This window comes from Camelus bactrianus, chromosome 16, assembly GCF_048773025.1.
Source record: "Camelus bactrianus isolate YW-2024 breed Bactrian camel chromosome 16, ASM4877302v1, whole genome shotgun sequence".
NCBI classification, from domain to species: domain Eukaryota; kingdom Metazoa; phylum Chordata; class Mammalia; order Artiodactyla; family Camelidae; genus Camelus; species Camelus bactrianus.
Genome location: NC_133554.1, coordinates 49,597,983 through 49,623,315, shown reverse-complemented (window position 1 = coordinate 49,623,315; position 25,333 = coordinate 49,597,983). Strand labels below are relative to the sequence as shown.

General features: G+C 40.6%; 2 protein-coding genes across 7 annotated transcripts in view; one reads left to right on the top strand and one right to left on the bottom strand.

Moving 5' to 3' along the window:
* Positions 1-20,765, bottom strand: part of GNA13 (G protein subunit alpha 13) — a 39,115-nt gene extending 18,350 nt beyond the window's left edge. Inside the window, exons 1-2 of the mRNA XM_074343533.1 lie at positions 20,247-20,765; positions 17,569-17,795 (exon numbers count right to left, since the gene is read on the bottom strand). Coding sequence (XP_074199634.1) covers positions 17,569-17,795; positions 20,247-20,529 — 510 coding nt within the window. The 5' untranslated portion in view covers positions 20,530-20,765. The remainder of the gene's footprint in view (positions 1-17,568; positions 17,796-20,246) is intronic.
* The window catches only part of RGS9 (regulator of G protein signaling 9), a 112,645-nt gene continuing 107,573 nt past the window's right edge, over positions 20,262-25,333 (top strand). For 3 of the 6 annotated variants that reach the window (XM_074343526.1, XM_074343529.1, XM_074343531.1), the window contains exon 1: positions 20,263-20,397. The gene's annotated coding sequence lies outside the window, so the exon portion shown is untranslated. Of the gene's footprint in view, positions 20,398-21,788; positions 21,900-25,333 lie in introns of all 6 variants that reach the window. The other 3 variants (XM_074343527.1, XM_074343530.1, XM_074343528.1) reach the window with 2 other exon arrangements.

The following is a 25,333-nucleotide window of genomic DNA, read 5'->3' as shown; positions in this document are numbered from 1 at the left end:
GGAAAGAGCACTTTATATGGCATACTTTTAAGGCACAATGGAATGCGGATAATTCTGATATTAAATGAGACGGCAAAGCCCTGGGTTTATTATGCCAGGAGCCTAGCGCTGTGCTAAAAGGACACATGAACATCAACACTACCAGACTGAGCGCCCTGGAAAATCATCTCAACTCGATGAAAAGCAACAGTTGGAAAAATGACAAAACTTAAAATGGAACAGTGCATCACAGAATTTCTTCACAAAAGGAAAAAAACGAAAATGAGATTGCAACTGCTGGTCAAGCCAGGACTGCCATAGACTGCTCAGCAGTTGTTTCCTCAAGGGATCAATAATGCCAAGTGTGAAGTGACTGAAAAATTAGCCTGTATGAGCAGTCTGTGTGGAAGAACAACAGGTGAGATTATTTTCAAAGAAGCTGAGAAAACAATCAATACAACCTGAACTGGAATACGTTAGGGTGTGTTACAACTGATGGTGCTAAAAACGTGTGTGGCGCGGAAAAGGGACAAGTTTACAAAGCTGTGAAAATGGTTACACCATGTATTACTCACCAGCAGGGACTCTGGAGGAAATAAATGAATCTATAATGTGTTATTGAACCAGTATTGTTAACGATGAATTTAACTCACTCTCATGGACTTGATCACCATCAGTTCCACGAATTTTTGTCAGAAACAGACTTGCCCTATGTGCTAACTTACCCTATAACACAGTTTGATGGCTCAGCAGAGGTAAATTTTTACTGAGTTTTTTTGAACTAATGGATGAAACTGAATTTTTTTCTGAACAAGAATCACCTTCAACCACTAAGGCAGAACACTGAATGGCTTTTCAAAATCAGCTTTAGGGAAGACTTAATTGCATTTCTTAATGAATTCAACCCTAAACTAAAAGGCATAACAGTTGTTTGCCAAATTTATACTGTGGAAAAGTCATTTTAACAACTAGCAGTATTTAAATCATAAGCAACGTCCAACTGCTTTATATACTTTCTTCACTGTCAAAAGTGAGAACAGTGGGCCTCCATTCTCACATACATTTGCGGCAGGTATGTATTTCTAAAATCAAACTATAGTTCCAGCAACATCTTTCAGACTGTAATGCAGGTGCAAACGCAAAAAGTCCATACTTCAAAATCCATTCAACTGTGTAATGAGGAGCATCCACAGAACCTTCGACTGGAAATGGCAAACCTGCAATGGCAATGACACGCCAAGAGGCAAACGTGGAGAAGAATCTAACAGAATTCTATAAATGTCTTCCAAGCGATGTTCATGCTCAGTGAAGCTCATGCTCACTTGGTAGTACCTGTGTGAAAAGACACTTCTAAGGATGGAACGTGTGAAATCTCACTACGGGTAAGCATTAATGGATGGACACTTGCAACTGATTCTGAGAGGGAACACTAGAGCTTCAAACTCCACTTGAGCAAAATGTTCTCCCAGCTTCCAACAGAGTCCAGTTCTTCCCACTAGCAAACCTGCGCTACAAAACGTTGTATGCACTTTTATTATTGTATTTTGAGTTTCATCAATGAAACAATCTGTGGAAATTTGAATTCTCTCTTGTTACTTACCTACAGAATGCCCCTGACTTTGACTCTTGGCACACGAAGTCTAAAATATCACACTATCTAGCCCTTTATAGAACGTTCTCTGACTCCTGTTCTAGACCAACAGTTCTTAATTTTGGCAGTGTATCGGAACCACCTAACGTGCTTGTAAAAATAAAGACTCCCAGGCCTATCACAAGTCTACTAAATCAAAATTTTAATAAGCTCCAAGAGAAGTGATTCCGACATAGCCAACTCTAGCATCAATTCAGACCTGGACATCTGTTTGACTCAAAACTGGATTTTATATTAATTTTGCCTTTTGATATTGATTATACAAAATCAGCTAGGGTTTATTTTTTAAAGCTTTGTAAAAATGCCAAGAATATTAAACTAGATTAGAAACTTATTTAGCTTTATCTTATTACAAAAGTAGGTTTCAAGCAACATTTACTTGCGTTCAACTAGGTCTCACAAGAAAAGCATCACCTGACATTTCCAAATCGTGACAGAATCAGCAGAATCACATCTACAAATAGAGCTTTCTCTTTTTAAGATCTGATTTGGTGGCTCAGGCATACTTTAGTTCCCACTGCACTACAGTTCCAGCTGCCTTCCTTTCTGAGTTCCTAGAGCCTGATTTCAAATGTCCGCCAGAGTCCACAGCCTTCAAAGCTAGCTCCCAGACACTTCTGTGGTTTAAAATTAATGAACCTGGCACTCCAGCTATAACACTCTCAAGCAGCTAAAAAAAAGCACAAATGAGAACGATTATTAGAACCACTGTTACTTATATTTTAGCAACAGGATCCAAGGAACTTAAAACCTCAGACTTACACAATTAATTCACTTCTGAAACAGACACCTAAACTCTGCAAATAAGTAAACAAAGCAATTCAAAGTGCGTAATAAAGAGCATTATATCTTTTTACCCGGTGAACAGGTGAAAATTACACCTTGGAATGAAAAAAGGTCACAAAATTCAATCGAATGCAAACTATATGTAATGCACTGGATTTTAGTTTGCTACTAAAATAAACTACCATTGCTTAGTCTTGTAAAATGTCTAGAATTTAACTGCAGGCCAATTAGGTATGTCTATAAATGGTAGAAAATTCACGATAAAAAAAAAAAGTCAACTAGAAAAAAATAAGTGAATTAAGAAGTATCCCATTTTTTATGTGTAGAGGCGCTTTTAGTTATGAGACTAACATTACCTAAAACAGTTTTTTTGTTTAAGAGTAAACATAATAGTACAAGAAATATTAAAATTCAAAGAAAATCTGTATTACCGAGAAAATTAAGGAGTGAGAAATTTTCTTCTGAAATCTAAGTATACATATGATTCTGCAAATGATGGCATAACTCAGAGTTAATATCTAGTTTCTCTTTATATAGTGGTAACCACTTGCCAAGTATCATAAATAGCAAAACACTTCCTGAAGTACTAGTAAACTACAAAATAAAGGTTTGTATTCTGAAACAGCTAAGTCCAATGGTTTCAAGTGGTTCACACACTTGCCATGCATATTAAGTCCTTCCATTTGCAAGCTTGGAATATTTCAAAGAGGGAAAAAAATCGAGAGATTCTTGAGAGAGAAAATTACAAATCTGTTTACTCCTTAAATTGACTACAACTGTGAATTATACTGCCATATGGCACTGCCTCTATTGCCAAAATAAGGCTTTTGTACACCCATAACATGCCTTTAATTTTTATTAGTCTTATAATCCCCAAACTAAGCCAGGTAGAAATATTTTCTGAATATTCATTAAGCACATGTTTGGAGAAATCCATTCAACAGGCAACTTATTAACTTGCCTTTAAAAGTGACCTAGAAGTAGGTTTTTTTTTTTTAAATCAATAATTCATATGTGTATACACTAGTAATTTCAGCCCTGTAAATATCTTGAAGTCACATCTAAATAAGGAGTCTTTAAATATTCTATGAATAGACTCTGAGTAACATACACCTTTCCATCTAACATTAACTTATATGTAAAGTTTACAGCAAAAGTCAAATGCCATATATAAATGAAGTACAAAATGGAAACGTTCGGCGTTAAAGCTGATTAATGAATCAAGCAAGACTCTTCATTTCAATCTAAGGGTGTGGTCAGTAATAAAAATAGAGGGTAATATTTCTTATTGAATGGGTTCTGTATCTTTCCCATCCTTAATTTTTATTTCAAAATAAAATACGATAAAGAGGACAGCTAGTTTCATACACAGGGTAGGCACAAAACTCTCCTGGTTCTCAGGGCTTCTGCCATGGAACAGCTTCTCTTCTGCCTCCATTTAAGTGCCCCTCCAACATTCTCCCTTTGCCTGGTCTTCAAGAAGGATCTATTTTATTGTTTCTTATCTTTGAGATGACCTACCTTTAAAGAAAAAATGACTTTATTCATTTTTCTCCGAAAAAAACATCGTAAGGTACTGATGTGACACGCAGTGCATATTCAGTAAGGGTAATACTGCGTCTATATCATGAAAGCATACTCAAAGTACTACCACTCATGCCTGTTTTTTGGTTCACAAGGAGAAAGACAGTATTTACTTATAGTCAAAGAAATACAAGCTATTTTCCTTTGCTCTATAGATAGGTCAAAATTAAGTAGTACTCCAACTGAATGCAAATTTCTCACTAGCATTTTCTTTTCTCACTAGCATTTTCTATGTGCATCACTCAAAACTCCTGAAAGAACCAAAATTAGTCAGTTATATTATAAACCACCTAAACATTTGAAAACATTCCAGATCAAGATAGTTTATAACAGCCTAAACAGAATTTCAAAGAGAATACCTCTAAATTAAACAGTTAGTTTCAGATTTTCCTTGCATATAAGCTATTAAAACAAACAGAGGCACATCAGAAATAAGATTTTTGGAAAGAAGTTAGAACTTTATTTTGTGAACTGCCCTTTTCTTGCCACTGCTCACAAATTAATAAATTCCTTTTTATAACAAGTTTTCTAATTAGACTTATCACCAAAATGACTTAAAGCTAATGATCTTCGTTTTCTAAGAGTCTTCCTTTGGTCCCACCAAATCCCAGTTTACATACCATACAAATGTAAATGCAGTTTAGTAATTCTACTACAGATGTCACAAAAAAGAAGGGCCTTATTTTATTAAAAGGTTTTATCCTGGAGAGGTAGAAAAAAAAAGTTTGGTCATAAGTCTAATAAGCATTTATAGATGCTTATATCTTATAAGCTATTCAATTTTGTTATCTTAAGAAAGCATCAATTATTTTCAAAACCTCATATAAGAGCTACAGCCCCTTCTTTAAAATACAGGTTTCAGAGTAGCAGTCGGCACTTCTTTATAAAATCCTATTCCCTTAAAAGTTAAGCAAAAACTTTTAATGTGAAGAAGTTTAATATTGCAGAGACGGGCTTGCTCTGACATAGTGTATAATGCTGCTCACTAGGTAAGATTTCTGTCATTACTTACTCCATGTTACCACTGACCACCACTATTCATAAAAAAATATACATACGCAGGAAAGAATTTTCCATATGTCAGAAATTCACATCCATTTCTAGAAGAATGGCTTACTGGTCCTCTGATAAAATCACCACCTCCGGGAAATGCTAATGGTACAACATTAAATGAACAGGATATAAAACTGTACAGAAAGTACAGAAAAGTTTATCTCAACAGCCAACACCGCATTCAAATACTGGAAGGAAATAACACCAAAATGTCAACAAAGATGTCTTGGGGTGGCAGTACAGCGGCTAACTAGATGCTATTCTACAATGGACATACACACATTTTAAAATTTAAACTTCGAAAAAAGCTAATTTGGATTCTGGAGCCTATTACAAGTAATTCCCTCAAAAAAACAAAAACAAAACAACTTCCCTGCTTTTCAGTTGTCACAGAATGATAATACTAAGAAGCTTAGAGTTTTGAACCCTGAAAAACTCCTCAAAGTTAAAACACTGTTTTGAAAAGGGTCAAACATACGAATCCTAACAGTATATAAAGAAATTTCTCAAATTCAGAAGGAATGACCTTGACTGTTAAAAAAAAAAAAAGGATATGCAGTTTTCCAACATGAGACATAACTTCCCAAATAGAGTTTCAATTCCCCTGCTATCTAAACAGAGGGCCTGTAAGAGCATTTCATAACACCCACAAGTCCTTGTGAATGCGCACCAGATGGAAAGTTCTGCTCTCTGCTGATGCGCTGCAACGCATCTTGAAATCCCCACAACTCAAACGTTATGCAATAATCAACTTTAATTAACATTAACAATCAACATTAACTTAAAAAGTAATTCTGTGCCTAAGGTCACACAGCAGGTGAGAGGAAAACCCAGATCACTTTATTTCCAGGTGCGTGTTTTGAGCCCATCATCCCAAATGCTGGGCAGCAGAGAAGCTCTACACAGCTGCCATGAGCATTAGCCACCTCCCCCACCTCATCTCCCATTCAATCACGTCAGACAGCAAAGACATGCAGCCTCTGAATGTTTCTAAATACTGATGAATGTGGGTAATAGCTCACAATTTTTTACTGGCATATCAGTTCCTGTTTCCGAGTCACTACAGGTTAATTGTGTCATTAAGGGACGCAGGGAAGCATGGTAGTAAGTATTCAATTGTGACTCTCACACTCAAACTAGCTGTGACCTTAACCTCTGTGGAGTTGTTTTACGTACAAAATGAAATGAACTGGACCACCTGCCCTCCTGTGTCTTTTCTATGTTAGTAAATACTTATGATCCTGCATAATCTTGGCAGAGGAGCTTCAATGCAGCATCCTACACCGTTTATTGTATCATTTGCAAGAGCTGTTGGGTGACTAACCTGCTCCTTATTAGATCAAGAGCCTTTATTAAGGCAGACCAGACAGGCAGTCCCTGAGTCCCCAGGGCCTGCTCATCCCAAACACACTGTGGCCAGGTATTCAACACACACTTGCTGAAGGAACAAACGAATGAACGAGTGCCATGTTGTATCACTGCTCGAGTGAGTGCCCTCACTAGATAAGAAATGGTCCTAAGGAAACATCACTTGCGTTTGCTGGGCCTAACAGATGACCAATGTCATTAACTGACACTGACTCTTGTTCTGAGAGTGAGATTCAAAGAAATTGGTTAATAAAAATACAATGTCCTCTTAAACTTTAAAAAGGCCTGAAAACCCAACCTACTCAGTCAGGTGGGCTGCAAGTACAGCAAAAGGGAAATGAGAACAGTCAGCCTGACTTCAAGTAAACCTTCTCCACTTCCTCACCTCCTCTCCCTCACATCACGGGCCACACTCGGCAATAACCTCCCTGTTGCCAAAATCAGTGGATATGTCTGTCTTCACTGTACGAGACCTCTCAGTGGCACATGGCACTGATGACCACTTTTTCCCTCCTTAAAACACTTTGCCAGCTTCATGGCATTACATGTTCCTGAGTTTCTTCTGCCTTTCTGGCCATCTCTGCTAGCATCTCCTCCTCTGAACAGTCTCAAATGGTTTGAAGGTTCCTCAGGACTCTTTCCTGAGCCCTAATCTCTTTGACACCCTTTCCCTGAGTAACTGTGCATATTCTAAAGACTAAATATCACCTGAATACAAACAACTCCTGAATGTCTACATTTGGCCCAAAGCTCTGTTCTAGATTCCAGACTATGTATACAACCGTCCACTTGACTCCTCCTGCAGGTCTCATAGAGATCTCAAAACCTGATAAACCCAAACTAAAGCCTTAATCTTCCCCCTCAAATTTCCTTCTCACAGTCTTTTCATTTCAGTAAAAAGTACCACTGCCCCCCTGGTTGTTAAGACCAGAAATCCAAGTCACTCTTCACGTATGCTTCCCTCCCTCCTCTCATACTCAACCCATCAGCATCCCAATGACTTTCCCTACAAAGCATACCTTGAACCCACTGTCTTCTCTTCATCTCCACAGCGACCACCACCACGAGCACTCTCTCTGTGACAGTCTCCTAACTCTGGAGCGCTGCTCAGCACCCAAACAGTACAGAGGTTCTCAATCAAGGTCCGACCGCTCTCCTCACTTCCCTCCAACTTCCACACCCCAGCAAGCTTTTCCTCACCTTCGGACCTGCACACATGGTGCTCCTTCTGCCTCCTGACCTCTTCCCTCTCCTCACCCTTCCTCATCCACGGGGTCTCAAATGCCACCTCTTCAGACCACCCTCTTGTTCTCTCATTGCCTCCTTTCCCTCTCCTTCAGAGCATTTCTCACGTGCGTGATTATTTACTTGTTTGTCTATTTAATGTAGTTTCTTCCTACTAGCACCTAAGATCAATGGGAACAAAGATTACTTTCACTGGTTCACTAGCAAGCACGCAGTCTGCAAAAAAGTGCCTGACTCTTTTTAGATGGTCAGTAACACGCCACTGATTGGCTGCTGAAGGCTGCCAGTTATCATTTCATTGATGTTTAACTCTTGGTAAAGAATAACCCATCTCCTGAAATGTGCTACCCAAGGCCTCTTGCCCTTTTACATTTCCTCTTCATTCTTCACATTTGAGGAGAACAGAATTCAGATTACCATAATGAAAATGGATACTCTTAAAGTAATGCCCTAACCTTAACACTTGTATATAGTATAAAATAGTTACATACAAAAATATCAAATGGATACATACACACATAATCCTATCGGAAGAAGTTCTACAGAATGAATTTTTTTTTTAAATAAAGAAAACTTTTTTCAAAAAAAAGACATATTAAGGCCAAATGTGCAAAATACTATATAAGAGGTGAGAACCTTGATTTCTTACTAGATTGTAACACCAACTTTAAAACTGGTAACATCTGATCATAACATAACAATTTAAAAAGTCAACAAGAAAATTAAGTATAATTCTCCTCGTCCCAGCCTACAGCTGAAATGTATATAATCTATATGGCAACAATTTAACGTACCCATCATTTTTGAAGCTGTAGCTAATAAACAAGGACAGTTTTCTGCTAATGTGGCAAGTTAGTACCGGTTAAAAATAGCAAATCATTTGTCTTGCAGTATTTTTTTTAATTGAAGTACAGTCGACTTACAATGTTGAGTTATTTTCTGGTATACAGCACAGTGACTCATTTATACATATATATATATTCCTTTTCATGTCCTTTTCTATTATAGGCCATTACAAGGTATTGAATATAGTTCCCTGTGCTGTACAGTAGGACACTGTTGTTTACCTATGTATTGCAATATTTTAACTCAACAGGCTAAATCACATTGCTCTTATAAATATTTCAACTAGGATATATGATATTTGCAGCTGTGAACATAAAGCATATTTATTGTGAATATAAAGCATTCAATCATTCAGGTTTAAAAAAAATCAATAAAAATGAATTTAGAGACCATCTTACATTTGCATAGCAATTTATTTATCTAAAGTATCTGCATGTACATCTCATCTGTTAAGCCTCACTTAGCAAAGCTAGCCAGGAAATAACTTGTGAGCAACTCTCTAGCAACCTGGAAAACCTAGTACAGCTGCCCTGAGTTTTTCTTTTACTTAGCATCAATAAATGGAAACAACCGCACTTCACAGCCTGAGGTCTAAATGCAAATCACATGATGATTTAAGAGGACAGATTCTCTCTCTATAATTTCCATTGACCAGTTTGTCCTATTTAACAGGAAAATAACTTTAAAAAGATTACTGACGGACAGAAAAATGGTAACCAGGATACTGAAAGGGAAAGTGAGCGCCTCTCACCCCAACGACAGCATTCATTATTCCAGCACTTTCTGTTTAACCCTTCTAGAAGAGTAAAAGAGAAACGTCCCATTAACAGGCCAAATGTAGGTGCACTGGCTCAAAGAACCCAAAGACACGGTTTTGTTTCGTTTTGTTTTGAGGGGGGAGTGAATACAAGAGTTCTGTTTGCTGCCTAGCATTGTTTTTAAATAGCAAAATTAATAAAATGTTCCTTTTCTTTAAGAAAGCAAATCTGAAATTTGTTTATTTTGCTCCATCAGAAAAAGCAGAGATTCAATTAGACTAATGTTTTTAGTTGTTTTTTTAACAAAATGGTCAGTAGTTCTAAAATCTCATTAAAAAAAAGTAACATAAAATATTTTTTAAAAAGGACACTCTGTATTTTATGAATATAAGAAATTTTTTTTTAGGTTGGAAAAGAAGCCCAAATAACCTCTTTAATCTGAGTACTCACAACACCTCTGCCAAGCCACGGGAACCGGCAAAAAGGGAAAGAGTATGAGGTGCGTGCAGGTGGAGGGGCACCACAGAGACAGACGAGAGGGAAAGAAGAGAGCAGCACGCTCAGCGGCAGCGGCGGAGCACCTGTGCCTACGCCGAGGCTGTCCCACCAGACCTCTAGCAGGAGGACGATCTGGCTACTTCGGCATACACAGCTGCAGCATTTCAGGAGCACTCTCCAAACAACTAAACAACTCTGGCTGTAAATCTCACCGTGAACATGGGCAAGAAGAATACTGGTTATTTTCACCACACATCTATATAATGCTTTATTATTTCCAAAACATTTTAATTTTCATTATTACATTTGATTCCTTAGAATTGTGAATGTTTCAAAAATCATGCAAAAATTTACACAGGGACTAGCAATAAAGATACAGACCCACTATTTATAAAATGGTTTTTGTTCAAAATGAATGCATAAGCAAAGGCTTTTCAGAAATGATTTCACTATGGCTATCAGGGAGACAAATTAAGCAATATTCTTTAAAATGTATCTATTTGTCAAGGAGATGGAAAATATAGTCAAAACAGTGACAGGTAAAGGTAAAGTGTGCTAATCTGGGTCAGTATAGTAATTTATGTACCAGAAAAACAGTCAATATAAGTAAGTAGAGAGCTGACCTTCCAAGGGACAACTGCAATGAAATATTTGGAGTTAATGTTTCTAATGTTAAAAGTTCAGAAAGTATCTCCATTCTCACAAACTGTTAAAAAGCTACTATGAAGAAATGAAGAACCACATCACAGATTTTCAATCTGAAAATCAAGCAAAGCGGTATCAGAAGGCAAGAACCAGCATAGCAACAACAACCTCAAACCTCTCTTTGGTTTCATTAGAGACAACAAATGGTCTAATGAGTGTAGATCAGATTTTGCATTCCTCAGAATTCAGAATTTTCATACTGGAAATCAAGTTTAGAGAGTTTATCAAAGTTTACAGTGCTTTATATTTTAGAAAACTATTTGTGGTTTGCACATACGGCATTTTAGGAATATTAATTGTTAATAATAATGTGGTTACTACGTATCAGGCAACGTGCCAAAGGCTTTACATGGATTATCTCATGTAATTTCTACAACAACTAGTAACAGTAGTTGAATCATCCCCATTTCACAGCTGCAGTAAGTCAGAGAGATCGGGGGACTCGCTCAAGCTCAAACATTGAGCGGCAGAACCAGGACACAAGTTCCATCTAGCTCCATTTTATCCCACAGCACAGCAGAAAAACACATCACATTTTAAGGTCATCACGTTAAAATCATTTGTAAAAATGGTTTACAATATGTAAAATAAGTCAATAAATTTGAACATAGGTATTTTCTAATTTGCTTGGAAGAAACAAGTGAAGTTCCACGTAGCAAAACCAAGTATCCAGGTCTTAGGACTTGGACCAAAAACCAAAATAAATCAGCAGACAGTAATTCTACTTAAGTATTCTGCATCTGTTGCAGAGTAGTTGTGGATGAAAAAGTTCACCCATTGCAATAGTTTAAAAATCTTTTTCATTCGTTCTGCCAAAGGAAGAGAGATTAAATTTGAGAGATTAAGATGAACAACTATCACTGAAAGAGACTGGTAAATTTAGCCAAGGCCACTAAAGTTCAGTTCTCAAAACAAAGCTATTTCCTTGATCCGTATCAGCTCATTCTAATAATGCTATGTTAATGTGGATGTAACAAAAATCTCAAAAAAAAAAAAAAAAAAAAAGCATCTTGTAAAAAAAAAACAAAAAAAACTGTATGTTCCCAACACAGACTAAAGTGAATTTTATCATATAGCTGAAAAAAAAAAAAAGTACTTTCAAACAAAGAAATAAAAATCAGTTAATTTCCAGAAATAGGTACTTCCTAACTGGAACAAAAATTTGCAACAAACTGCAATCTGGAATACTCATAAGCAGAATGAAATCTGTGACGACTACATGAGAAACACTGCAAAGGAATTCATAAAAACAACAGAATAAAAGTGCTCTGACAGCCCCTTCTCCAAACCAAGAGCAAATCTGGGCAACTGTATACCAGACACATGCCAATTTCCAAATGTCACTTCCCTAGAAGAATATACTGCTGCCTTTCAGATAACTGGTTGCCATTAAACTTCTATTTTTCAAGGTACATTAAAAACTATGTTCACTGATGAAACGTCAGTTGAGGGTCACTAGTAGTTTTCAAGGAGGTGAACACTCAAACAGCCTTTATCATGAAGCATGGTGGTTAGGATAAACTGTACCAAAGTTAGTAAATTTACCATTAAATATAAAATTATTACCATTACTATCATGCCTATAATCTAAGTTAATATAGTGAAAAAGGAATGGCACAAAGATGTTATGAACAGTTCAGAATACAAAGAGAACTATGTCAGTATTAGTGTAATGCTATGTATTCCTAAGAAAACCTTACAGATATTTAAAATAATCTGCTAGAACTTACTAGTGGAACGTTAACTATTTGGGTGTACGTGTGTTGGTCAGAAAAGGCTGGTAATGAAAGGAAAGAATGCTCCACGGATAGAAGGCACGAGTGCTTGCCAAATGGTTTAGAGGCCAGCTCTGCGGACCAAGAGTCAGCAGATCGAGGTTCCAGTGTCTACCCTCACACCATTTACTACCTCTGGGATCTGAAGGAACCTCACTGCATCTTAATTTTTTAATCTGTGAAATGAGGACAACAGCTCATATTCTAGGTTTTTTTTTCTCCCTCTTAAGGATTAAATGATAATATATGTGATAGAAGTAATTAACATCCTTTGAAAAGGACAAAGCAATTTCTGTAAAACACAAACTGTTAAAAAGTTATGTAATTAATTATTAGCTCTTGAATTAATTTTCTGTAGAAAAAAAACTGGCACCTGTTTTCAGCTAATAGGACAGGATATGGCGAATTGTCTGGGCTGCTGCCTATCTGTGAAAGATGAACAGGGACTATTCAATGTACCGACACCTTTGGCCATCGCGTTCTTCTTAAAAGCAAGCTTACAAATGGTTCTCCTGACTTAGGTCCACATTCTAGTATAGAACAGCAATAAATGGTAATAATATAAAAAGCAGCACAGTATTTTACAATCCCTCTTCAGCACCCAGAGCTTGGACATCCCACAGCTAGTCAAGTTTCTACCAAAAAATAAAACGATGTAAACATGAACATGTCAACTTGATACAACACATCAAGAGATATAATTAGGTGTGCATGTATGTGTGTTACACACACACACAAAATCACACAAAGTTACATTAAAACTATAAGCACTTGCCAAAACATCCTGTTTTTAATGTATAGGGTAGTACAACTCTTGAGTTTCCAAGTTTTTGATAAAATGTAACCATTCTGACATCTCATCAAGTTCACCAAAAACAAATTCTATAGAGACCTAAGTTTAAAAATATCTACAATCTCTAATGTAATATACAATTCTTGTTATATAGGCTGAAATGTTTTACCCCAAGCCTAGAATCAGTAGGTTTTTAGCAACTTGAAGTCAAAGTCCTTTTTAGGTTTTATACATAAAGGAAATGGACCAAATTCTTCTCCAACAGAAACTTGAAAATAGTTTACAACTGAAAGTAGTAATTAATTCACCCTTTAAAGCAAATTCAAATTAGTGTTAAACAAATGCCTCTAACTATACAGTATTTCAAAGCCATGCCGCAGTGCAAATAAACAAATACTTTAGCCCAAACTGAGTTCCTATTTTACTTAGTACTCAGCCCCTTCTCAAAGGCCAGTGCATGAGGCTTAATAGTTACTTTGTTACACAGACTGAGGGAAGCTCTGTCTTAATGAATAAACCAGCTCATCAGCTTTCGAAGTGTAACTACCACCAGGCACAAACTGTACTATTTGAGTAAGAAAAATGAAGTCTAACTGAAGGTATGATGATAACAAAGAAGACAGTTTTGGTGGCAGGAATTGCAAAGAAAAGACTGATCATTACAGGAAGCTGTATTAATGCTGACAACGTTTAAGTGTCCACAGAACCTAGGAGTGCTTGTCCCAGTGTCACACACTGTCTTGCCCTATATAACCAGGTCTATACATTTTGCTTATATTCCTGTGTAAGCACCTGTATATTACACACACACACACAAATTTTAATTGGCAGTGATCCCTAGCCACTTGGTTAGTTTCACCATGTATCTCCAGTTGTATCAGTTCCCAGCCAACCTTTGACTCCCATCTTTTTAGTCATCTAAGTTAGCAAATGCCCTAGTTACGGTCACATACGGTTTTCTAAAGAGAGGTATCTCCTCAGTACAGTGGTGGGCTCTCGTGCATGTACAGCCAAAGCAGAGCATTACAAATATTTAATCGAGACTGATAAGAGATCACTTCTTAGGATATATTATCCTCAGTGTGCTAGTTTATAAGAAGGAGAAAGGCACCATAAGCTGTAACAACGTGAATCTTTAGATTTTTCTTTCTCCACAGCAAGCTATTTAGCTTGCCCATAATAAAACTAACCGGAAAAGGAAATGTTTGCCTTTGGGAACTGGGGAAAGAAAACATTCATGTTTGCACCCGAAGTTATTACTAACAAACGAATGGTCTGCTAAAAACCTAAGCTGTGATGTCACTGCCTTACCCTTTTCCCCAAGACTGATCAAAGGACAGTCGTTCATCTTAAGCAAAAAAGCTGTAGAGAGGCTTAAAAACTACCCCCATTTTTCCTGCATTTCAATTTGCATTAATAAGTTTAACCACCAAGTGTTGGTTGAAACCAAAAAGGCTAATTTTAGTTATTTTATCTGCTAAATCCCCCCATTTTTCCCTGATGTTTACTTTTTCTATCCAAGACTCAAGAATATACTACACTGTTAAATGTAACAAGAAAGAAAAATTGATTCTGTAATACAGGAATTTCCCATCCCTTGGAAAACTAACAAACATACAGAATCACTCACATTTCCCAGAAAAAATGTGGACTGTTTCTTTTTTTTCTAGAATAATATAATTCTGACAATGTGAAAAATGAGGAAATAAGTGTCAGGCCCTACACTAGTGAGAGAAAAAGGGGAAAAAAAGGCAAACCAAAGGAGATTCTGCTTTACAGGGAGAACAAAACACAAACCAAAGAACCGTAACACTAGGTGAGGCACCAGATGAGGGTCAGCGAGCGCGCAGGCTCAGGAGACGCACTCCAGGTTGGGGGACGGGGAATGCTTCATGTGAGAGAGCTCAGGACCCCAAGGCACTGTGGCCAGAGAGCAAACCCACCCAACTCGCCTATGGCTGTCTGCTACAAATACAGATCACCGCTCCCCTTCCCAATTCCAGGAACAGAGTCTAGGGAAGTGTGTCGTGTTCTGTTTAAGCAAGGGTTCCAGCTGAACCTGATGCAAGGGGCCACGGACCACATGCAGTCACACAGAAAGGCTGCTCAGCATTGTTCTCGGTGAAGGGTAAGACCTAATGAATTCCCAGCTATGGGAATGAAATACCCTGGCAGAGGGACTCTGTGAAGATAGCCAGGGATGCAGAAAACCAGGGTATGTGGGATTTGAGAGGTTATAGGATAGGTGGAGTGGTCTAATGAAATAGATTATTAGAATCATAGGTAAGCTTGTTCAGAGTCCTGACTCACATTATGAGGTTGAACTCTGTTCTGGAAGCTCTGGAGAATAAGCAGAGTTTTCTGCACAAATCCATACTATGTTTGAACAAGATTACTGGGAGTCCGAGCAGGAGGTAGTAGGACAAAAATGGAAGGTAGAAAGGAGGGAATGATGCAAGAGACTTTTCAGGGGTAGAGAAGACAGGACTTGGGGATGTGCTGTATGTAGACAAAAGAAGGAACTGACGAGACTTTGAAGAAAATTTTAAATAAGCAAAGTGCCTTCCCAGTGTTCGACACCATGCCAAGCACCACAGAGCATCCAAAAGCATGAGAGCCATTAATCCAACGTAATAACTAAGCACCTACTGCACACGCCAGGTACCATTAACAATGCTGAGAATACACACAGGATGAGAATCCTTGTCTTCCAGTTTAAAACTAGATCTCTCCCTGCCACTCTTCTTGTGTCTCTACTTTTTATCAGGGAAAGTGTTTCTGGACCTTGTCTCTTCTTGTCCTTAGGCATTCTTTGCTCTGAAAGCATCAGTTGGCTCAAGTTAAGAACTTGCAGGTCCTCACTCTGAATGGTTTTACCTATCGTTCAAGAAGTGTCAGTGAAGTCCAACTTCAATTAAATGCACTTACGGAAAAGTTCCCTACAGAGAACTTTACAGTACAGTCGTTTGCTTGTTCACTGACTCAACATGCAGCGTGCGCTATTACAAATGGATGTTTCTTCCCTGCCTGGAAGGATGAAAAACATCCCGGGAAAATTTACAGTGAAAAGTGTGGTTTGTTGAGAAAATGAATTAAGAAGAAAGGAGAATAAGCAGCACCTAGAACAGGAGGGAGGGTAAAGGGAGATGAGCAGGGGTGTGTGGAGGACAAGAACTAACTACCAATCTGAGAACTGGATGGAGGTTACATGTCCATTTAAATTCATAATTTTCAACATATAATGCTGCCAGCTACTGAATTTTAACAGCTATGTGAGACAGCCTCTGCCTTTCATTAACGCATAAACTACTCGACAAGTTACACACTCCGAAGAGAGCTATACAAGGCGGTACATAATCAGGTGCTAGGCTGTATGACACATGAGCCGTAATTCAGAGAAAGCAAAGACTCAGGTCTCACTTTTATCAAAAGTGATCATGAACACTTTCTAGAACTTTCAACAGCCAAGACTGCTTCTGAGTACAAACTGTAACAGCAAAGACTGCTGGCTGTGCATCATTTTGCAGCCACACCCATAAATGTGAATTGCTTTAATGCTGGTGACATCATCAAACAACTTTCTAAGCAGTTTTACTTTTAACTGTCACTTTATTTTGATCATATTATAGTGAAACACTTTAGATCTGAACTCCTTCCAAATTGCATACTGTCTGGATTGCTGTCATCCTTGGCATCTTTCCGGTCTTTGGCAAATAAAACCCCGAACACAATCAGAGCATTCACAATTAAGTTACAAAACACTTGATTGAAAAAAAAATCTATTTCAATTATTATTTTTGTATCTTTAACCTAGATCAGATCTTTTATCTTCCACTCTCTCTTCAATGTTGTGTAAGAGCTACCAAGTTTTACAGGGACTTTTGTTTAAGACAAAGTAGAAATAATAAATGTAAAATAAATTCTAGGTGCTTTCCATGTGAAACAAAGGTAGAGAAAGTAACAGATTTTTTTCTTTTTTAAGGAACATTTTGTAAAATGTGCTTAGAAGCCTTAAAAAAACACATAGTTTGCAAATATACAAAAAGCACAGTAACTGTTACACATTAAGGACTTTAATCTTTTTATACATTAACCTGTATCATGAAATAAATACCTCTAAAGATTAAAAAGCACATTTCAATTAGGTTCAGTTACTGAACTCTTAATCCAGAAGTAAAAGGTCAGTTTTTTAGAAAGATCAACATTGTTGCTCTAATTGGGAGGAAATTACTTTCAAAAGGAGAACAAAATTAGATAAAAATGTCTAAGAAAATCATTATGATCTTACTTTCAAAAAGGAAAAATGAGCAACTAATTATAACAACTTCATCAAATCTGTGGGGTTTACCTTATTTTCATTTTGCTTAGTTTAAAAAGCTTATCTCTATAGCAATCCAAATTTCTAAGGCTAAAATTCTGGATAGATACATTATATTGTAGAAGTCAGTGTATCTGGTATGTTTGAATCAGACACTAATAAACGTCATTAAAGTAAAATCACAACATTTAAAGAACCAAATCTCTTACCAGTTGGAATTCTCGACGCCGGTCATAGGCATTCTGTATGCCACTGTCTGCCCACAATGCTCTTATGGCAGGAAGATACTGTAAAAACACTCGAGTTTCCACGATTCCCTGGGCCGTCAAGGGGGTCCGGGTGTCAAATGCCATCATCTTGTCTCCATTCAGCTGGTTTGAGTTATCTCCCCAAGGAATGTGAAGCTTCTCTCGGGCATCTACCAGCACCCTCATACCTTTGTTTAAAAAAAAAGGAAAAAATAATGTGATGGGAGTCATTAGATTTTTCTTAGAGATTTGATTCTAGTATTATTTCCTTAAACTTAAGTACTCCAGGCCTACTGCCTCCAAAAATGGAGACCAACATCAAAACAAGAGCGAGTAGCTTCCCAGAGAGTAAAAAAAAACTAACAGCTGTTCAGTCATAAAATTAGAGCCTTAAAAAGCAAATACAATTAACACAATTGGCTCTTTCTGAAGGATCCTGACATGCTCTAATTTATAAAATAACTTTTGGGTAGAAGGTAGTCACAAGAGAACCAAAACTAGCGAAGGAAAAAGAAATTATGCTGCAAAGCCGGACTTCTAGGCTCTGAAGATTTACAAGCAAGATTTTAGAAGAGATATTTATTTATGAAATGCCAAGAACCAAACATTATCACCCTGTGTTCTGTGTGGCCCCTGAGCACCTTGCTTAGCCCAACACTGAGTCAAGAACACATTTAAAGCTCAGAAACTTCTCCCATTCCAAGCTCCAAATCACTGTGAGACACAGGATGGCCTTCGACATCCCTAACAGGAGAAGACCAACTGCAAAAAAGATACAAAAACAGAGATTTCAACTCACAGAGATTCATCCAAACCCATTACTTCTATCACTAAACTGTTGTCTTTAGTTCATCTTAACAATCACATGACTTGTTTGGATAAATGAAAAAATGTTTTGCTATCAATTTTCTGATCACGCCAACTCAAAAAGTAGCTGTCTAGTGCGTGACTTCATCTCATAATCAAGACGCAAAGTAGGTCACACTTAGAAGCCTGTGCACATTAAGAACCAGGTGTTGACCTGGCCCATAATCAATGAACATGTTGACTCTGTCCATTGACAGGATTCCTTAAGTTCAGCTGCATCAGAACACAAAGGTACCTTCAATTAAACGACTGGCTAAGCAGTCTTCGGCCTTGAAAGAGACCTTAGTTTTGTACTAAACATTAAGGGAGGATAAGTACAACTGTTTTTTACACCTTAACTACAGAAGTACTAGGCTAGCTGTGGTGTGTGAGCTCCTGGCCTAGTGCTCTTCCCTGTCATTACCCCACGATGCTTTCCCCTCCCAACCCCCCCCCCCCAGCAGTTTTCCTCTACTCAGTACTGGGAGAGAAAAAAAGTGACACGAAAGAGTGACTTAAGTACTTCCTGAACAAAAATTCCCACTTAAAAAAAAAAAACCCACTGCTTAAGAAGGCTTGAAATCTGCAGCAAATTCCTAGATAATTGCGACCCAGATGCAACTGAGAGAACCCTGACGCACCTTAAGTAGCAGGCACTGTACCTCAGTTTTGTCAAAATGCCTTCTATAAAGCAGAAAACGTGATACTAAGGAAAATGAGTGCTGGTTCTCTCTCAAATGACAAAATAAAATCCCTCTTCTCTAATTCTTTGAAAGTCCAGAAACAAAATGCTTGTGTTTTTCATTTACGAACAAAGCTTTACCCTAATTTCAAAAATACTGACAAACAAGCCGAGCCTATGATCCAAGCTGATACTGATTCACTGTCTTTAACCTGCACAGGCTCCGCATTACTTTTAGGCCAAAGATGCTTTCTATCAACGCACAATTTCACTTACGTAGTAGAAGCAAGTGGTGGTACCCCGCTCCCCCCCCCCGCCCCCAGTTATTATTAAGCAAAAGGAGAGTGGAATGTGTTGCATTGTGATTACAGGCAAACATCCTGCCCAACCGTGACACTGGGGCGAAAAACCACTGATGCTAACTTTTTTAGACTAACTGTATGGGTCTTGCCCTTTCCTGACGCCAACACAATAAACAGGACTCTCTCAAGTTTCATATACTTGTCCCAAAGGGCTCGAGAGCTGTCACCCTTCGCCCTTGACCAAAGTCTCGGGCAAAAGTTTCCTTACTGCGACAGTTCCAGAACTCCCTGGCTCAGGAGGCGACGGAGGAAGCAGGGAGTTGGGAGCAGACCCGATCCCATGTGACTCGGGTCACCCACCCACCCGGGCCGGCGAGGTTCGGCGGGCAGCGCCGGGGCGTGGGGTGAGGGTGTCGAGACTGGGGTTGGCTCTCGGGTCGGCCTGCCTCGCCTGGGCGGGGGAAGACAGGAGAGGTCACCCCCCCCCCCAGAAGCAGCCCGCTCGCCTCACTTCCCTCTCGCAGGGGGCGAGGCCAGCAGCGGGGTGGGGGTGGGGGTGGGGGACCAGCCGTACCCCCGCCGCGGGGAAGGGGGAAAGCTGGGCGCCCCCAGGCATCCTCCCCCCGGGGCCGAGGGCACCAAGGGCAGGCAGGGCCGATGCCCGGGGCGCGCCCCCTTCCTTCCCGCTCGCCGGCCCGCCGGGCCCCGTCCTTCGGCAGGGACCGAGGGAACGAGGGCGGTGCCCAGCCCCGCGCCGGCCGCCCCGGGCCGGGGCCCTCCGTCCCCCGGCTCCGACCCCGGCCCGGCACCTTTGATCACGTTGCTGTAGATGGTGGGGCGGAACTCCTCGCGCGCGCGCTGGTCGAAGTCCTGCCCGTGGATGATCCGCATCTGCTTCAGGAAGGTGGACTTGCCGCTCTCGCCCGCGCCCAGCAGCAGGATCTTCACGAGCCGCTTCACGTAAGTCTTCTCCCGGGACAGGCATTTGTCGATCTCCTTGGACTTGCGCTGCTGCTCGGCCTCGCCGCTCGTCAGCACGCAGCCGGGGAAGCACACGGACAGCACGGACCGCGACGGCAGGAAGTCCGCCATCTTGCCGCCGCCGCCGCCGCCTCGGCGGGCCCCTCCGGCTCCCTCCACCTCCTCCTCGGGCGGCGGGCGGCTCCGGCACCGCGGCTCGAGGGCGGGGAGCGCTGCGGCGGCCCGAGCGCGTCGGGGGAGGGAGGGAACCAGCGAACTGACTCGCAGGGCGGGCCGGGCAGGGCGGGCCGGGAAAGCCAGGGAGGGAGGAGGGAGGGAGGGCAGGAGGGCGGGCCCAGGAGGGGCGGTGGCCCCGGGGGCGCGCACGCGCACGCTGTCTCCCGGGGGCGCGCACGCACGCCGCGGCCGCTCCCCCTCCCCGCGCCCTGGACCGGCGATTCACGTTCTATCGCGAGCCCGCGACCGCCGCCGATCGCGCGCGCGGGGAGGGGTCGAGGGTGGGCCCTGGGTGGTCACGTGAGCTTGGTAGGGGCCAGGCGCCTCCGCCGGGGCGCGCGCGTGGGGAGTTAGACTTTATGTTTCCCTTTAATTAGCTGCACCCACCTACGTGCAAAAGGGCAACTTCCGGGAGCCCTGGAGGCCGGAGACCACATCCCAGACATTGCCCTTTGGGTTCCCCAATCGCTTTTGCCGCTCTTACTCTGCGGTTACTTGCCCGCCTCCTGCTGTCACCGTCCACGCGCCTAATTTCGTGCCCATTGGCGCCAATGTTATTCAAACGGGGAGCGTGAGCTTGGAAAGGTTTTCGTGCATTTTTTTAAAGTAGCTTCCTTGACATTCTGCTCTCCCAAGCCCAGACTGATAACCAAACGTCATCAATCCTCTCCTCCACCCTCACCTGCAGCTTTTTTTTTTTTTTTGGGGGGGGCATTCTCGGACCTCTGCAAATACCCTCTTTTGAGGAGAAAGACCTGGAGTTGATGTTAATCTGCGATATGCTGGGGGTGGGTTGTTGGTGTCTCACTGATGTGGAGTCTCACCCGAGTGGCCGCGCTGCAGTCTTGACGGTAGCTGCAGGAGGGTGAGGTCATGGTGAAAATCCCCCTTAACCGGACACTGTGATGCAAACTCTTCCCTACAAGGAAGCAGATAAGCAAACAAACTGGGGACAAGAGCCGGCAAATTTTAGGTTTCCTGCCAGCACAGAGGATATGACCAGCCAAGGGACTTTTTTTCCTGGCCTAATGGCAGATTCAGGCCTAGACACCTGAAGGGCTGCCAGGAGACAAACGACAAGTGACAGCTGGTTTGGCAGAGAGACTACGCAGCAAGGACCCCGAAAGCCAACTTCTTCATTTTTTGTATTCTAGTTTCAAGTGGAAAAAGCCATTTGAATCGGTCTCTGGTTTTGTCACCACAACCCTAACGCTCCTTGATTAGGGCTTCCCTGTCTCAGTGACGTCTGTGTGTCAGGCATTGAGGTAAGAAAGAGGTCAGCACTCTGAAAGACTCATGAGCGGGTTTAAATTTAAAAATCAGTTTACTCTCCGGGTTAGGTTAATGGCTGAGGAGCCTCATGACTCAGTAAACTGACTGCAGTAGGATTATCTCCTGTTGTCCTCGCCAAGCCCATGGGGTGGACAATCTACAGTCTACAAAGTAGCGTAGTTGCCACTTCAGTATCTGTGGGTTGATGGGGTCAGAGTCACTAGGCGGTGCCTTCAGGCAAAATATATGGTAAAAGTCTACCCTGGGTGGAAGAGCTTAGCTGGTGTTCAGGAGGTTCTGTTCTCCACCTGTGAAAGGACCAAACTCTGCCCAGGCTGGGCTGTAACACTGACTCTTAAGCACCATTTCTGCGTAGACTCCAGATGCTAATTTGAACTCATCTACAAAAACAGGAAGAGGGAAGCCTATGAGTTAGGTAGTTCTCTTTTTTCTTTTTCCAGAAGTGTATGCAACATAGTGGAGAACCAAGGATGCCCGGGAGGCAGGAAGGTATTCCTGCCCAGCCAGTTCGTGTTGTGACAGGTAGAGCAGCAGAGAAAGCTGTTCAAAGCCCTGCCTGTAACCTTGTGTTGGAACAGGCTTGGCTCAGATCAAGCCCAGCTGCTCCGAGCAGTGTTTCCGAAAAAAGAGACCTCTTTGAGCCCAGCCTGGGGTCCAAGGTAGTCAAGCTAGTAGTCAAACTACCTTGAAATTATGAGCATAAAAATGAGTCAGAGGTTTGGGGGTTCCTCAGAAAGTTAAACAGAATTGCCATATGACCCAGCGATTTCCCTCCTAGGTATATACCCAGAAGAATTGAGAACAGGTGTTCAAAGAGAAAATTGTACACCTGTATTCATGGCAGAGTAGCTCAAAGGAGAGAACAACCCATAGTATCCATCAACAGATGAATAGATAAACAAAATGTAGTGTATCCATGCAATGGAATTATTCAGCCATAAAAAGAGATGAAGTACTGACACATGCTACAATGTGGATGAACCCTGAAAACATTATGCCAAATGAAAAAGCCACTCACAAAAGGCCACATATTGTAAGGTTCCATTTATGTGAAATGCCCAGAATGGACAAATTGAAAGAAACAGCAGAATAGTAGTTGCCAGGGGCCAGGGGAGGGAAGAATGGGGAATGATTGCTTAATGAGTACACAGTTCCCTTTTGGGGTGATGAAAATATTTAGGAACTAGGTAGTGGTAATGAGTCATTCACTGAACGGTACACTTTAAAATGGTCAAATGATGAATTTAATGTTACGTGAATTTCACCACAATAAAAAGTGAGATAGGGAAGACAATAATTCCCGTAAAAGAAGTCATTGGCGTCATTTAACATTGAAGTACTCTGTGCAATATTCAGTGAATGAAAGAGCCATTATGTTTATTTTAAAATAAGACTAAGAATTTAAATTATTTGCACCAAAAGCAGATCTACTCTAGCTGTGACTTTAGGTTACATTGTAATGATACTAGTGATATTTTAATTTTCAGATAAATTGTTTCATAACTGAAAAAAAAAACTTTTTAAGGGAATATAGGGTCTTTTGGTTGGAATTGAATCTGCTGGGTGCTCTATTTCCAATAGACCCAGATGTGATTCATTGGAAACATCTGTATTGTTAGCCAGTTAATCCATACACTAGTGAGGGATTCAGATGTCCTGAGGAACTGTGATAAAATGATTAAACAGTTAATTAGTTGCAATGTTCTTTTCCTTCTGGGAACTCAAAGTCTAGTGGCAAACAGGCTTGCAAGATAAATAATGAAGATGTAACTAAAAAAATGTAGAAATACATTTCCAACATGGCTTTTCTCCTCTAATGTGGTCGCCTTAGGATGGAACAAACCCTTTCTAGCAATACTGCCAATTCCTGAAATCTACTACTTGGAACTTTATGTTGGAACTGAAAGAAAAACAGCTTTGCTGTCTTATAGTCATAGCTTTAAAAAAAAAAAAAACCAACACTTTTTTTTTTTAAGTGGCATTACTTAAGCTCATTTACCAAACTTCATGCCAAATAACCTTGAGCTGTTTACAAAAATCAGCACTATCCACAAAGGACAAAAATTTGTCACCCTCAGACATATCTAGAAGAATGTGCCAGAGGCTCTAGGAACAATTCCAAAAGATGAGTTGAAAAAAAAATTTTGGGGGGGAATGATGGGAAATATAATTTAAAGAACAGTTTTGGCCGCCAAGGTGACTACTCACTCCTCAGGGTGGGACAACACCCATTTAGATATGTTTATTTAAAAATCAGTCACATTACTTGATGGTTAAACCGTGTGTTAATTTTCTAATAAGGATGATGACATATCCAGGTTATCGTTACCCAACTCTGTTCTATCTCAGCACCAGCATAAAATAGGTGAATTCGAATTCTTTTTTACAGATAAAACAGGCACAGATTTTTCGTATCTTCCTTTCCATACCAGAGTAAGAAGGGAATTCCCTAGCCCTCCCAAAATACAAATCCTTTACAGTTGTGTAATGTGTGTGTGTGTGTGTATGTGTGTGTAATGTGTTAAATGCCCCAAAGCACTTTGACCTACTTTATCTCATTCTGTTCACAATAGCCTGATTAGGAACACCCAGCATTAACCTCACTCCCATGGCAGGACGAAGCTGAGGGGAAGAAAAATTTAAGTGAATCAAAAAAGTTTGAGTGCTCAAAACCTCACTCAGCCCAGCCAGTTGCAGAGCCAGAGCTGGGAACCTCCCCCTTTTGACTCTGAATCCGGAGCTCTTCCTGATATGCCAAAATCGAGGTAAAGCCCTGGGTCCCCAGGTGTATGAAGATCAAGTTTGAGAAACAAACAGCTAACTGTACTTAACCCTGAGACACCATAGAGTCCAGTTGTTACGTGTGTTGGTTGGTTAGTTGGTTGGCCGGTCTGTTTTTCCAGCCCCTTTTGGGGTAACTGCCACCTCCAAGTTTACCAGCTCTTGGGCTGATTCTGGTAAGATGTTCTGTAATGGAGCTCAGCCTCTGGTTTGTGAAGTGTTCCGGGCAGTTGATGTAGAAATAAGAAAGGAGCCATGCTTATGGCAATATTTACGTGGTGTACCATCCCCAGACGTTCCCTTACTGAGTGCTCGATGTGAAAAGGCAAATTTTGTCATGAAATGTGATGGTGCCCTTACCAGCGTGAGCCTCGCATGTGGAAAGTTTTGTAAGAAACTCGGCATGTGGAATTCCATTGTCAGTGGGTTTTGTTGCCGTTGTTATTAATGGAAAACGTGACTTTAATTACTGGCTACATTTTTCTCAGCCTCCAAGAAAGACCCATGAGCTGCTGTTGACCAGCTGTGACCTCACTTAGCTTCTCCAAAGTCAGTGGCCTGTGTCTTAAAGATACCGTCCACCATTCATAGAAACTCTTTTAACACCTTGCTTACTGCATCTGAC